General features: G+C 42.5%; 1 protein-coding gene across 1 annotated transcript; it reads left to right on the plus strand.

Annotated features, from left to right (window-relative positions):
- The first annotated feature begins 5,557 nt into the window (after positions 1-5,557).
- Positions 5,558-11,585, plus strand: MESD (mesoderm development LRP chaperone). Its single transcript, XM_030955520.1, is given in 4 exon segments — positions 5,558-5,905; positions 10,264-10,496; positions 11,187-11,376; positions 11,378-11,585. Coding segments are annotated over 4 exon segments (693 nt in total). The 5' UTR covers positions 5,558-5,710; the 3' UTR covers positions 11,453-11,585.
- Positions 11,586-15,992: the final 4,407 nt, after the last annotated feature.

Genomic DNA, 15,992 nt, shown 5'->3' on the forward strand with positions numbered 1-15,992 from the left:
AGATTTATTTTGTCCTAAATGCTTTGGTGCTGAGTAAGTGTTTTGTGGTCAGTGCTTACAGCCATTACTTCATGAGAGATTAAACTGTGAGGTCTGGGTCTGTCTTGGGTCTGCAGAGGTAGCCATGGTCGATGCACTGGGATGCAACCTGAGAACTGGTCTGCTTGTAGCCAGAAACACAGATCTGGAGGAACAGTTAACTAGGCACTTGAGACAGAAAAGTGCAAACACAGACACCAGTTTTGTTTCTTTTGTCTATAAATAAATAGGTTTTAGGATAGTGGGTGGGCTTTCACATACAGGTTTAATTAATCAGGTGTTCTGATGTGGTGTGTGTGTTTGTTCTTTTTTTAACATGGCATAGTCAAAACCACAGTACCAAAGGTAAGAACAAATTTATTAAGTAAACAACATTAATGTAAATATCCCAGTAGTGGGATGCTGGTCAGTTCCTGTTTCTCAGCTGAAAGGTAATATAGCAAAAGAGGTTTTTCTTTTGTTGTCCTTTTATTCATTATTTATTGCACTGTTTTCACCACTTGCTGTGTATAATCAATTGGTTGTCCCCTGCTGTTACCATGGATATTTAATACATCAATGTGGAAAAGAGACACATTTTTATGAAAAGGAAAGTGCAGCTACAAAACTCCTCTTGCACTGAATGGACAGCTATGCCATATTTTATGTCAATACAGCCAAGAATGGTTTTTTGCTTCTTGTTCCTGCCTGCCATCCGCACACACAGACATCCTCCTGCACCTCGTGTGTCTTGAGGCTGGTGCCCAGGAGGTGCCATGCAGCTCCTTGTGTCCATTCTCCCTCCCTGGAGCAGGTGAGAAGGGCCAGAGGCAGGTTTGTAGCCTTGAAACTCAGGAGCACTCAATGCAAGAATGCCAGATGCTGTTGGTTAGAGTGGTCCAGCATAAACAGGACTCCAAGACCCTCCCTTAGACTCTTATGTCTGGGTTTTTTTGAGATCAAAGGAGAACATGGTATTTTGAACAAAATGTGCAAGGGCCCACCCTTCCTGAATTGCACTTCTGGTTGTATGTTCTGTCCTGCAGCTGTAATACTCTACAGAAGGGTTTGGGTTTCTCCCCCTGCCCTCTTTTAATGTATTGTGAGAGAAGTTTAATAGATGTTTTCACAGGAGTCTGGTCCTACACTGCTCTCATTGTGCCTCTCTCTGTGTTCTGTGAGCAGGGCTGCTGATCATTAACAATTTAAGCCTAGCACTTCTAATTCATCTGAAGTTCATGTAATGTATTACTTACATTAGATGTAGGTGCCAAAACTGACCTGTAAACCTAAAATGAAATTGGGACTACAAAATTAATTTCATTTAGATTCTGAAAATTAGACTATAAATGGAATTCCTGTGGGAGCAGTGTAAATCTTCTTTGACATTGATTTAATGTAATTCTTTTCTTAATAGGGTAACTTTAATTGTGTAACCAGTACGTAGTTTTAACCAGCACAGATTTGTAGGAAATCTTGCAGTAAGATGAGTACTAAGAGGAACATTCTGTGGTGTTTCTGAATTTAAGGATCACACTGTATAGCTGTAATGCAGTTGAATAGACAGTCAGGCATCAATACCCCCTCCCCAGCTCTGAGCAGGCAGGTAATGACACAAAGCTGTGATGTCATTTATCAGGCATCTCCAGCCCATCAATGAATTTTAATTTATAAAATACATATGCATAGGATAACACAAATTCAGGGTAAAGATTTATTTTATGTTCAAAGCTCAAGTCAGAATCTGAATTTCAAGGTTAGTACCTGAATTAGAATTTCATGTCAGAATCACCATGGTTAATCCTTAATCTGGGAAAATTTTGAATTAAAGACTTAAGTTTTTCAAATTGGAGCAGGAATTCAAGATCTGACTAGCTGTGGAACAAAAATTTGTGTTCTTTTAATAGATGGCAAGTAAATGTGCTTGTCTTATGCATGAAATTAAATTGAGGACTGAAATTACTCTGAATTATTCAAATGTTCACGCTCTAGACGACAGTATATTCTGCTTGCTGTGCTGCTTTTTATCTTAGACATTTTCCTGTTTTTAAAGATAACATGTTCAGGTCTGATTCTTCAAATTTAATTCTGCCTGTAAGTAAATTCAGAGGGTTGGAATAACAAATGCACTGCCTGTGCATGAGAGCTCGGGCATTAGATTCTCTCTGCAGGGGAACATTTAAGGTACTTGAGATAATTTGACCTATGAAAACAATAATTTTGAATGTTTTACTGCAAATAACTCATAATAGCCTGACATTCTGTAAAATGTATGATAGTGCTTTTAAACAGGGAAGAATATGCTGAATGCTGGGATGTCTCAAAACTTGCATCCAAAATTACTGCTACAAGGCTGCCTTGCACAACACTTAATTCATGTGGGCTTCTATTAAACATCCTTCTGTGCCAGTAGAGTTCTTGAAATGAATTGATTCTTCCAGACACAGCAAATGCTGATAGCAGGCAGCCCTTGCATGTTCATTCTCCCTTCTGCATGCTTAGTGCTGATCTTCTGTCTTAATTGTCTCTATGTCCTTCCAAGAAGGCAGGCACTGCCTTTTCCTTAATGAAGTCAAGTTCTCTGTTCTTTCTAAGGTTAATTCCAAGGATTGTCAAGAAACAAGCTTTAAGATTCTACTGCACTGTATTTGCAAAGAAAAGTAAAATGTGACAAATAGGAATCCACTGTAAAATAGAAAATTGCATATAAAACTCCACCAGCAGCAGCTAAGACTTGAGAGAGCTTTTGGCAGTTAAAAATCCACATTTTTCTCCCAACTCATAAGAAAGAATGGTATGGAAAATACATTTTGCACAAATACAGTTTCAAAAATGGGGGAAAAAGGAGATAATCTAAAACTTCATTAACAGAAATTTAGAACATCCTGAATCCTCTTATATTACAGCCTGACCCAGCCCTGCTCAATAATGAAAACAGTTTACAAGGGAAGGTAGATTTTCCCTTCTGGTAAGATACAACGTTATAATTAAAGGTAATACTAATTAAACTTGAGTGTTGCAGAAGCAAAAATGACAGTCACTGCTTGAGACCTTCCCTGGTATGACTAGATGGGACTTTTAGCTACAAGGTATTTATCACCTTACCCTCACAATCTACAATGAAAGTAGCCATGTATTCTCTGATATTCTGTATTGCAATTCTAATAGTGTTAGCTGCTAGATCTATAAAAACTGTTAGGAAATGCGAAAATGCTTAAGCTATAAAAAGCATATTGGCATGATTCAGTGGATGCTCTGATCAAAACACACTGTGCTTCAATAAAAAGAGAATGCAATTTAATTTGCTGCTGTCAGTGGTGTGTGCTGCATTGCGTTCGTTTCTTGCATGAGAAGGAGGAACAGCAGAGCAGGGGCTGAGCAGGTGTTTGTCCTGCAGCTGACCCCACAAGCAGCAGACTTGAACGAGTCTTCCCAGACACAGAATTTTGCCTGAACAGAGGTAGTTGCAAAGTCAGAGCCAAGCATGAAAACGACCTCCTTTTCAAATTAAAGCTTTTATTGGCACGACAAGGAAATGTATAGTTTTGTTGGTTCTGTGCTGGGTATACTGAACAACTTGTTCACCTACCAAAGGGAATCAGGTTACTTTTGAGATCCATATCTGAACATAGTCTGAGATATTAAAGAAAGTAAGTTGGCTTAGTTTGTTCTAACAAGAAAAAACAGAATTGAAGAAAATATTTCCTAGTAGAAATTCGAGGAAAATATTTTACACTTCAAGACCAGCATTCCAAGATAGAATCTTTTTTTTTTTACAGGGAATGTATGCACGATCCAGTAATAACAAAAGTTAGCAGAAACCTATTTTAGTAAAACCTCATTAATCACGGTAATCTGATATAGTATACCTGATGTTCATTATATTTAATGAGAGATCACCTAGCAAATGTGCTCATTAGTGGCTCTGGTATTGGACAGGTCTGTGAGAAGTACTTGTCTAAACCCTGTTTCAGTTATGTACATTTAACAAGCTCCACGAATAGCTCTGGGCTGCTTCCTGTTCCTCAGGCACTGGCAGCGTGTCTGAAATGCTATAAAACACATGGAGGCTGCAGCCCAGGCTGGTTGGTTCTGGGGGTGCTGAAATCTCGGATCCCACATCCTTCTCTGCTGTTTCTCATGGTTCGTGTGCTTGGCAAGCTGCTCCTTCAGGTGCCGTGTCTCCCTGGTGTTCTCCAGCTAAGTGGCCCTGCAGTGTCTGCTCGCTTCAAGAGTCAGCCCAGGCTTTGGAGAGCCCCCCAAACGCACACCTCTGCCTCCTGACTGCTTTTGTTTTCTATGTGCACACCTTGCCCAGAAAGGCAGTGGGTTCCTGGTTCATCACACGACCAGAACTGGACCATCTGGGGTTGAAACTAATGATCCTTAAAGTCCCTTCCAACCCAAACCATTCTATGATTACAGCATACAGTAACAGAATTGGGGTTGAAGAGTACTCTCAACAGAATTAGTTCCTCTGCTCTGAACCTGGTCTACCTTCTACGCTGAAATGGAAAAGCAGCCTCTTCACTAATCAGCCTGACTGCAGTTAATATCTGCCAGTAGCAACAGCAGTGATGCTTCCTTGCATTTCCAGGTTTAATCTTGCTGGAATCCAAGGTGAAAGGTAGAAGAGAACATTGTGCTAGTCCTAATTAAAATGCTACCATGAGGAAAGAAATAAAGACTGGAGTGAAATAAGGCTGTGCAGACATCCATGCATGTAATTTGGTTTAGGTAATGGAAAAACAGCCTGTACAAAGAAAAACCCATATCTTATACTTTGTTATGGTGGTCAGATGTTCTGGAGTTGTATTTTAGTAGCAAACAGCATTCATTTTAATAGTTTTCTTTCAGAAACCTAATATTGCTGAGACAGTAGTCAAAATCAGAAGACTCATGCAGTGGGCCCAGATCAGCAAACCCAGATACTTTTCATCCTGTGTTTTCAAAAAACAAGAAGCAACCACAGTTTAGATGCCAGGCGCTGGGCCCATCATTTATTTACTCGTTTTATCCTCTCAGTGCCCAGCGTTCGCTCCCTGCCCGGGCCCTGCAGGACCGCACCGGGGCTGCTCCGCCTGGAGCGGGGCTTGGTGCGGGGACATTGGCACCCGGGGAGGCGGCGGGGGGGACCGGCAGTGCCCGGCCGTTCCCGGGACCCGGCCCGGGCCGCGCCCAGCCCCGCCCGCTGCCCTTCCAGCTCCTCCTCCCGGCCCGATCCTTCCCGCGGCCCTCCGATCCTTCCCGCTCCCCTTCCAGCTCCTCCTCCCGGCCCGATCCTTCCCGCGGCCCTTCCAGTTCCTCCTCCCGGCCCGATCCTCCCCGCGGCCCTTCCAGTTCCTCCTCCCGGCCCGATCCACCCTGCTCCCCTTCCAGCTCCTCCTCCCGGCCCGATCCACCCTGCTCCCCTTCCAGCTCCTCCTCCCGGCCCGATCCTCCCCGCTGCCTTTCCAGCTCCTCCTCCCGGCCCGATCCCCCCCGGCTCCCCTTCCAGCTCCTCCTCCCGGCCCGATCCTCCCCGCGGCCCTTCCAGCTCCTCCTCCCGGCCCGATCCACCCTGCTCCCCTTCCAGCTCCTCCTCTCGGCCCGATCCTCCCCGCTGCCTTTCCAGCTCCTCCTCCCGGCCCGATCCATCCCGTCCCGCTCCGCTTCCAGCTCCGCCTCCGGCCCGTCCGCGCTGCCCCCGCCTATGAGGGAGCCGGGGCCGCCTTCCCGGGAGCGGCAGAAGATGGCGGCGGCCGCGGGTTGGGCGCTGCTGGCCCTGGTGCTGTGTGTGAGCGCGGCGGCCGCGACCGGCGGCTCCGAGGGGAAGCGGCCGCCCAAGAAGAAGGACATTCGGGACTACAACGACGCGGACATGGCCCGGCTGCTGGAGCAGTGGGAGGTGCGGGAGGCGCCGGGGCCGGCGGTGTCCGCCCGCAGCACGCGGAGGGAGCGCCGCGGTGCCGGGGGGCGGCGGGGCCGGGCCGGGCCGGGCCGGGCCGGGGCAGCTCCGCGGGGCAGCGGCCGCTCTGCCCGGTCCCGAGCAGGGGGGAATCCCCGGGCCTGGTCGGGACCGGGCGGGAGGGAGCCCCGAGCCTGGTGGAGGCTGGCCGGTGCTGTGTTCCTTCCTCCGAGGCTCCGGGTCCGTGTGTGGGGGTTTCAAAGTCGGGCGAGCGGCCTTCAGCCTGCCCTGCCCGGCCGGCCCTGTCCCGCCTTCCCAGAGCCCCAGCACCCAGTCCGGTGCTCGGTGCCTGCCAGCAGCCTCTACTGCCTGAAAAGTCTGGTTTTTTCGAAGTATTGAGCGATACACATTGTGTCACCCAGGGGTGGATACCAGAAGTATTATTATTTTCACGTTTACAGGGTAAACGTGTTGGTTTGGTGTTTCATTCCTATCTTTCCTCATAGTAACAGCTTCTAATTCCAGCTCTCTCTCGTCGCCTGCATCCTTATCAGCCCGCTGCCTTAACTTTCCTTGGCGGTTTCCCATCACTCTCTTCTCCATGTGGTTGTCATGCCACTGTTAGGTTCTTTTCACTATGTTATGTTCCATCATCTTCTGATAAATGCCAGAGCACTCCTCACTGTCATTTATTCTTTCCCATGAGGTTTTTTCCTGGAATATTTTGCAAAAAACCCTGAAAGAAGTAATAGAGAGAAAACTTGAGTTTTATGTAACACCAGTTGCAGCTGTAAGCCAAGGTGGAAAGTGTGTTTTATATGTCAACTATAGATAAAGTAACAGGAAAAATGGATGCCTGCCCTGGTCCTGATTGGCAGGTTATGGACTTGTTCATTCCATGGATTGTTACTCCATATATCCCTTTAGGAAGGGAGGTTCTTAGAAAATTAAGTTAAAATTTTAATAAAATTAATAAAAGGTTCAAAATTCACTTTTCTGTTAGTGGTATCAGCCAAGGACCCAGCAGGCCCAGCTTCCAAAAAATCAAGGCTTAATATTGCCCAACTTGAACCAGATTTGGCCTTGTAGGGAAAAAAAACCCAAAAAGGTGAGCATCTCTTTTTAATGAGATGGCTGAAAGGGAGACTCACATTAATGCTGTTGTAACTCTTGGCTGTATATTCTGCTCCAGCCCTAGTGGGCAGGTCAGGAGGCTCTGGAGGGTTTTTCCCTTTTAGCTGGAGCAGGTCCCTGATCCAGATCACGGTGTGCTGCACAAATGCAGATGTGGCAGAGCAGCTGGGGAGTCGCTGCTGGGGCTGGGGATGTCCCTGGGGAGAGGCACACAGAGCAGAGCAGGGACTGAGCTCAACAGCTGGGGGTTGTTTGGTCTCCTGGGATGGGCAGCTGCAGGGCATTTTGCCTGGTGGGAGTCAGGACACACAGGGAACATGAAAGGCTTGAGGGGGTGGTGGAGCAGAAGAAGGCATGAGTGCCCTTGATGGAGTGGGATGAGAAACAAAGGGGCCACTGTGAATTCGGGCAAGAGCAGGAACTGCACTTGGGAATGAGGGACACAGGAATGATCTGTACAGAATCAAATGTCATTACTTTCAACTGAAAGAAATTACTCCAAATTGGTCTAAAACCATGGGAGGATGATGGTTATGACCTGCTTGGGTTCAGCCACAAGCCTGAGTGTGTGGCTCCAGCAGCTTTCCCAGCAGGAGCAGCCCCCTCTGCACAGGGTCTCGTGCTGCCCCTTGCACCCTGTGCATGACTGCCTGCTGATCCAGGGGAGTGATCTGGTGCAAAACAGGGATGGGCAGCAGGGCAAAGAGGCAGAGGTGCTTCACCAGCTCAGTTGCACAGCTAGAGCTTGGAGGAAGCCACTGAGGGATTTTCCTCGTGGAAAGGGACTCTCCTGAAGCCTGGAGTCCTGGGGAGCTGGACACAGAACTGAGAATCTGGGCTGGAGGTCTCTTAGCTATTGAAATGTCAAGTGCTTTAAATAGTTCATTACTGTTACAAGCTCAGGGTTTCTCAGGCTTGACTGATCATTGAACAGGCAAAGCAATTAAGTGAGATATGTTACTAGTGTTTTTAAAAATCAAAATGCAGGGCATTTATGAGAAATTTCTGAAAATGGGAGCTGAGGAGAGGAGCAAGTGAAGGAATATGCAGTTTTTCCTGTGTCTGTGTAATGCTTTTCCTCTGGAACCTCATGTGAGTGAGTGAGTCTGTGTCCTGGGGTGACTTTATGATGCTGAATTGTATCCTCATTCGTCTCTTTAGCCCAGAAATAAGTTTTGCACCCTTAAAACTAGGTCTGAAAGTAAAGGTGGGGGAAGAAGGAGAAGCAGTGGAATGTCTGAGGCGGCTGAATTCAAAAACACAGAGATAAGAGCTTCAGCCTTCCTTCTCACAGATGGCATGGACAGGACAGAGCTCTCCTTGCTCTCAGTTAGTTTTTAGCTAGCTGAGGCAGAGAAGTTCTCCAGACTGTGGCTTTTCTTTTTCTTCAGACTGATTGGCCCTGCTCTGGACTGAAAACCCAGGGAAACACTGGAGCTCAGGCCTGTGGCCCACCAGGGCCTGGGACACTGCATTCCAGTGCAGGAGGGACTGAGAGGAGACTGAGCTGAGCCACACCCCACAAAAAGGACTTTCTGAACTTGCCATCTCTTAGAACAGCAAGAGGTTTTATTGTTTAGTATTATTAATTTTTATGCTTGTGAGTACTTTGCTTCTTAAATAAAGGTTTTTTTCCACTTTTCTCCAAGGAAATCTTTTCCCAAACCAGTAGAGAGAGGGGCCGCTTGTGTCTGCTTTCTAGAGGGACCCTTTTGGAAGTTTCCTGCCAAATTTGCTCTAAACCAGGACAGTCTGCTAGACTTTTTAAAGCAAAAGCTTACACTTTTCCTTCACTTTTTTCCTTTTAGATAGCTTTAAGCACAGCTGCATGACATTTTGTACAGGAAATAAGAAAATAAATGCCATCTAGGGGAGCTCTTGGCATCTTCTGATAATATTTCCATTCAAAGTGAAAGAATACAACTTCAGGAGCATTTCATTGAATAGTTAGGAAAAGAATAGGTAATACATGCTAGTAGCTCATGTTGTCACTAAATCCAAAGTCAGTTTCTGTATTTCATACAGAGTATTTGGGAATGTTTCTGCCTTTTTCTTTCAAAGCTGGAATAAGCTGGCTTTGCTCTAGTCAAACCAGACTGAAGCTTCTTTTAATAGTGGAGGATGTTTTTCAGTCAATCACATGAGATTTTGTATTTTCACTGTACTTTACCAATTTGACCATTCTCTGGCCTCCTGTAAGATAAGTAATGTTCCAACTTAGTGAGGGCAGGGACTTTCTTGGGCTCTCCTTTCCTCCCAGTTCACTCATTTCAGAAATTTCAAGGTGTGTGAACTACTTGACGTGTGTTACAGACTTGCAAAATTGAAACAAGGACATAATTAGTAAAGAAATAAAATTTAAGCCTCCTACAGCTTCTGTTCTGTAGTGCATGAACTTTAAAGTTTGCTGTCACAGAAATCAGGTTCTGGCTTCATGTAAGTTGTCACCATATTCAGCTCACAATTGTGATCTGTTTTAAGGGGCAGCAGTTTGATTGTGCCTTTCCAAATATTTAAAGGGCTGTCAGCCTCAGCAGAGGCATCAAGAGGTTAATTTTTTCTTTTTTGTGGGAGTGATTTACTCTGGGTGATTATGTTGTCAGGCTGTGAGCTGCATCTGTGCATTAGAAAAGTCATGAAACCTTTAATCAAAGTCTTTCTGTGGCATAAGCACACAGAAGATCTGAATTCTTGTGGGTTTAATTGTTTAAAGACACAAAGTAAGGGAACTTAAATTCTCAAGCAATCACATGATTCCCAGAAGTGAGTTTTGACCTCTGAAAGCAGTGTCAGATGAATGTTTTTTCATATATGTGTGTATGAGGCTTTTTATTGCAATTTTCCCATTTCATCTTGCATGCATAATAAATATTTGTGAAACTGTGAAGAAAAAAAATACCATTTTATGAGTTTCATAGGTGGAATTGCATTGAATTAGCCTTAAGGCTGAAATATTTCTCAGTATGTGATAAAATGAGATTCCACCTGTCAGTATGAAAATGCATCATTTTCAGGGGAAGGTTATAAATGGAAAGAGCACTCCTGGTGAAGTATCTTGAAACAACATGCACTATTTATTTTGGTTTCACAATCTTCATCATTCAGCTAAAAATATTTTATCAAAGCACAGTTATTCTCTAAACAAAGAGAAATTAAAAAAAATAGACCCAAAATACATTTGTTGCACAGTTGAGTTTAAAGCTTCCTTGTTGTTTTCAAAACAGAAAGATGATGACATTGAAGAGGGAGATCTCCCTGAACACAAGAGGCCTCCAGCACCAATAGATTTCTCAAAAATAGATCCAGGCAAGCCTGAAAGCATCCTGAAGCTGACAAAGAAGGGGAAGACTTTGATGATGTTTGTCACAGTGTCGGGAAATCCAACAGAAAAGGAGACAGAAGAAATCACCAGCTTGTGGCAGGGCAGCCTCTTCAACGCAAACTACGACGTGCAAAGGTGAGCTGTTGAGCACAAAGATAAAGTTCTTGTCTTTGCAGAACCCTTTCTTTCTTCCTGAAAACTTTTTCAACTGTTCATCCTTTGCTGTTCTCTATCTCCATCATCCATTACTATTTCTGTTTCTTTGTCAGTTGTGACAAAATTGTGGTGTGATGCAGAAACCTCTTCAGTGCTTGTGCACTATGTGTGTGTGTGTATAGCCCCAATTCTTTTTATCTCACTATGGTTCAGCTATTGATCGGTTCTAGCTGCAGTAGTTTGCCTCTGTGTGCTTGATGGAAAACATCACACTCTGAAGACTTGTCACCACAAAAGGCTTTTTGTTCCCCTGTTAAAAAATGTGACTCTTTTTCTCTCTGAGCATAATTTTGAAACAGAAGAATGTTGTGCTCTTTATTGAGGCTGAGAAGGGTTGCAGTAAGTGTATAAAGCAAATTTAATGCTCATTAGTGGATTTTACATAGTGCCAAATTAGTTCTAAATTTGTTCCCTTATTCTTACTTCCTTGGTTACTTATTGATATACTTCATACATTTTATTCTTAAATGTCATAGAAGATTGTTCTCCTGTTCCCATCCCCAGGCAACAACTAGACCAGCTTCTTGCTCTTAAACATGTGCTTCAGTCTCTGGGCAAATGTGTTTGAAAAACAGAGTTAACTGAAAAAAAATTGGATTTTCCCTCTAGGTTTATTGTTGGCTCCAATCGGGCCATCTTCATGCTGCGGGATGGTGGCTATGCCTGGGAGATCAAAGACTTCCTGATCAGTCAGGAAAGGTGTGCAGATGTTACTCTGGAAGGTCAGGTTTATCCTGGCAAAGGAGCAGATGGAAATGAGAAAGTGAAAAACAAAACAAAACCTGAAAAAGCAAAGAAGAAAAAAAGACACAGAGAAGAAATCCAATGGTGTCAAAGAGGACAACCGAGCAACCAACCAGAGAGAGGAGCTATGACAGCCACGGTGCCCAGACTGAATCCTGCTCTGCTGCTCCTTGAAGAGAATCTGCTATTGAGTCCTGGGTTTGGGGGAGGAAGGAAGCAGAGACTACTGAAGTTTAAATTTATGTTGAAATTCACCAGTTTACTCATTGCTGTTGGCCATTTGTTTAGTTACAGGAAAGGTAATGCTTCATGGCAGCAGTTGACTGCTTTGTTTTAATTTTTTATGCTTTTGTTGTTGTTTAAAACTAGCTTACAAATCTGTGTGTCTAACATCACAAACTTAAATTTAAGTGGCAAAGAAGAATTATGGTCTCAGAATACACTGATGTTCATCTGTAGTAGCTGTGTCTATCTTGGATGTGCAAATCATGGATTCACAGCTGCTGAGAGCCACGTGCAGTGTGAACAGATTCTTTTGGAAGTTGATTTGATAGACAGTTGGCACAAAACTGCCCAAAGTAGCAAAGAATAGTGGCCAAAGATGCCTGAAATTACAGGGTTTAGGACATGTTTGGTTAGACTGCCCATTGTGTCCCAGGAAATCTGTGCTTAGCAGTGGGATGGACTCTAGGTAGGAACTCTGCTCATGCACTCCAGGTCTGTACAGGAGGGACACTCTGTGCTCTGCAGAAGTGAATGGAATTGTAGCACCTGCACGAGCAGTGTCAGGGTGAAAGTGAAGACCAATCCAGGGCATTCAGGTTGTTCCTGCTGCTAAAGGACTGTGCCTGTGCAAGCACCTATTCCTTATGCCCTGTTACTCAGGCAGTGAGCTGGAAGAAAAACCTTCTAGCTCTGAAGTTAATTTGGTTTACTGATTTAATGGTTTGTTTAAATATTTGAAACAGCACAGAGTTAAACTTTGAGTCAGGCATATCACTTACTGATGCTGATCTGGTTAGGTTTTGGTGGGGTTTTTTCTTGGTACAGATTCCTGACTAACTTGGTTGATTGTAAATGACCATTTGATTCAAATACTATGAAGTATGAGCCAATACTTTGTATAATTGGGGAGTTTTTACTATTATTCAGATTGTATTCAGTCAAATGCTTTGCTTAGACTTGTTTCCCTTCTGCCTTACTACCAGTTAGGGACAAAAGGCACCGAGTAGTGTGGTCCACATCATTTTGCAGAGGATGAGCACAGTACCAGCTGTCTTCATTCAATACTGGTATGGAGTTACTTTTTCTTTAAGGTGCTAAAATCCAAGAGTCTTGGATAAAAGGTCCTAATTGAACCATAATGGTTGATCTTGTGGAATACTTCGGTATCAAAAGTATGAAACTGTAACTTAGTCCTTGTTCTAAAATAAAAGATGTCACTAAACTTACTGTTTTGAGGAGTAGTAAAACCTTTTAAATAGATCTGCATTTGGTTATGTATTCAAGAGGCAGACTAACTCATCTTTGGTTTCTGTATGTAAGGACTAAATGATGTTGATGAAGGTTCCAGTTGATCCATTTTATTTAATTTTAATCATATTTGTATGAATTTAAATTAAAGAAACCTTTGCAGCTACACTTCATTAAACAGGCCTGTACCTGAGTGGAAAATTAAAATTTTTTTCTTCAGGATTAACTGTTTTTATATTCTACTACTAATGCAGATGTGCAGTGGAGTTGAGAAGAGTCTCAGTGGTACTTGTAGTTGAGCTGTGCAGTCCAATTTTTGTGCATAACTAATTTATCATTTGGTCACATATTCTGGGTTAGCACCACCTTTTGTAAACAATATTGCTTCTCATCTCAAGGGAAGAACAGAGGTCAGATGAGACTATAAAATGAAATATTAATGAGTTTTTGCTTTTCAAAGTTATGGTATAGAGGTAACAGTTCAGATTTTAATCAGAAAGACATGGAAGTGCAGTTTTGTATTCCTCCTAATATTATTTCCTTTTTCATCAGGTTTGGTTTGAGACTGTTGGAGAAACAATTATACTATAGGTATAGCCCAGGTTTTGAGTACAGGTACTTCAGTCATTCATAAATCTACATTTACAGTAGATTGGGTCTTTCCCCTTTGTAGTTAAAAGGGGAAATGTTGAAATTGAACCAGCCAATTGACTTTTTTTTTTGTTGGTTGGTTGTTTCTGGGTCAGTTTCCCATGCCAAATGCAGGTGAGTCTTGTGTCACATAGCTTAATCAAATTTCAAAGTGTTTGGGTGGGTTTTTTTGTTCATTTTTTTTAGGTTTTCATCTGTGTGATGACTTGACAGTTGCTTTTTGATATAAAACACAAAATGCTGCCTTCACAAAATAAATTTATTTTACTCTTCCATTTTTCTTCTCCCTTTTTCATGCTTTACACTAAACAAATACTGAAATATACCCGTAAGTGTAATATGGCAGGAGCTGCTTTACCCCAGCCAATCTTGCTCTGCTGTCACCTTTCATCACTCAAGAATAACCTGAATTGCCTTTTAAAACTGGTAAAGTCTTTGAGACAGTTGCACTTGGCCTGGGACAGTGTTACATAACTGAATGTTTGGTGATGAGTTAAGAAGCCCAAACCCTATGACACACATCAGTGTACAATATATATATATATATATGTATATATGTATATATGTATATATATATATATATATCCTCAAAAAGTTACATGAGTCCAGGAATGTTCCATGAGTACCTCAGAAGATGAAGTCTTCTTTGGAGGCTTATCAGGCTTTCAATAACAGATTTTTTGGTTCCACATAAAGGACATTGAGATACATCCTTTAAAACTAATTTCAACCAGTAGGGTGGTAATTATAGCTGTTACTATTTCCTTTTTTTTTCCAGTTCTATACAGAGGTACATGGAAAATCATATGTTTTCATGACAGTGAAACATCTGCTGCCTTTCTCCTCCCAGCATAGTGGCTTCTCTGTTCTAGTGCTAGAACTAACTTTTCTGAGCTACTGTTAAATTTCTAACCCAGCTGTCCTACTCAGAAAAAACAGTTTGTCAGTGATGCTACCCAGGATGTGGTTGCACTTTGTGAAAAATTTCCTATGGACAATCAACTTTTTATGTAATAAAAGACTGGAAAAAATATTCTGAGTTTTGTTGATTTGGGGTTTTTCTTTAAACTTCTCTGACACAAACTACAAAAGGATTTCTGATCTTAACTTAGAGTAATCAAAGCAATTCTCTGAACAGTCAGGTCAGCCTTGACTTCTAAGAGAATCTACTTTTCTATCACTGTTCCTGAACTCTTAATTTTGTCCCAAAAAGGAAATCATAAATTAAAACAACATTTTGTAAAGCTATGGAACAACTCACTTTTATCTGATATTTGGCTACTGTTCTCGATGGGTTGCTGGTAAGACTTATAAATTATTTCCATTCTTTTATATGTGGCTCATTTCCTCTTTTAGTCAGGGAGTAACACTGCCTCTTCCACAGGTTTTTTCTTTTAATTGCATTGGATATTTATAGAAATGCAAAGAACTTAGTGCCTCAATAGAGGGGATGCCTCTGGTTTTAAAATGCCTAATTCATTGGTACTGTCATGTTTTTATTAAGATTGCCATCTTACTACATCCATTCATAACCTGCTATTTGATAGTTCTTACTCTAAGATAAAATCTTAGAGTGGATAAAATGAACTATTTTTGAATATCACTATTTTTATCTTTTATACTGTGCCCTTTTAACAGGACAAATCCCACTGAATTCAGGTAGTACCAAATTGCCAGGAAGGAAAAGAAGGAAAATCACTCCACTTGGATTTTTGGCTGATGGTATTTTTTCTCCTGCAGCAGTCAGGTGGTGGACAGGGTTGGACAGCAGAGCAGGAGAGCTCTGTGCAGAGCAGTTTTTGATTAGCATTTAAAAAGCTGCTGTAACACACAACAATCAGGCATTGCACAGTGCCAGCCTTTAGCCAGGGACAGATGGGAAATGCTTTGTTCCTTTTTGGTGTGATGCTACTTAAGAGACCAGTGTTGATACTGGCTGGGTTAGCAGTGGCATTATATCAATGTGATAGGAAAACCAGATCTGTTAACCATAATTTAAATTAACAGTAATAATCGTAATTAATTTTTTTAAATTTGTGTTATATGTCATTATTATTATTATTATTATTATTACTACTACATAGACATTGGTATTTTGGGAGGGGAAAATGGGACAGTTAAAGGAGCTTCAGCCTTTTCCCTATCTTATGGACAAAGGCTACAACTTCTCAGAAACAGAACCTTTTTTCTTTCTTACTGCAGAATTGTTGTGTCTCTCTTGCAGTGGGACAGAAGACACCCATTTTTTTTTACAGAAGAGCAACGGCAATGCTCTAATTCATGGAGTTTATAACCCAAACTTTTCTCCCTCAGGTAATTCATTGGTACCTCAAAAAAAAAACCTGTGGGCCCATCTTTACTGCCTGTAACATCTGCTGCTTTTAAATGTAATTGTCAGTTTTGTCTGAAGAGAGGCTGGACTTTGGTGTTGGCACCCTGCCCACCAGTTCTGTGGGAGGCACTGACCAGAGCACTGAGCACTCATTAAATCATTAACATTTAAATCAGCTCAGCTGCCTTAATTGGTGGCAGAGTTACATGTCATCA

The sequence above is a fragment of the Camarhynchus parvulus genome, chromosome 10 (genome assembly GCF_901933205.1).
Source record: "Camarhynchus parvulus chromosome 10, STF_HiC, whole genome shotgun sequence".
Classification (NCBI taxonomy): domain Eukaryota; kingdom Metazoa; phylum Chordata; class Aves; order Passeriformes; family Thraupidae; genus Camarhynchus; species Camarhynchus parvulus.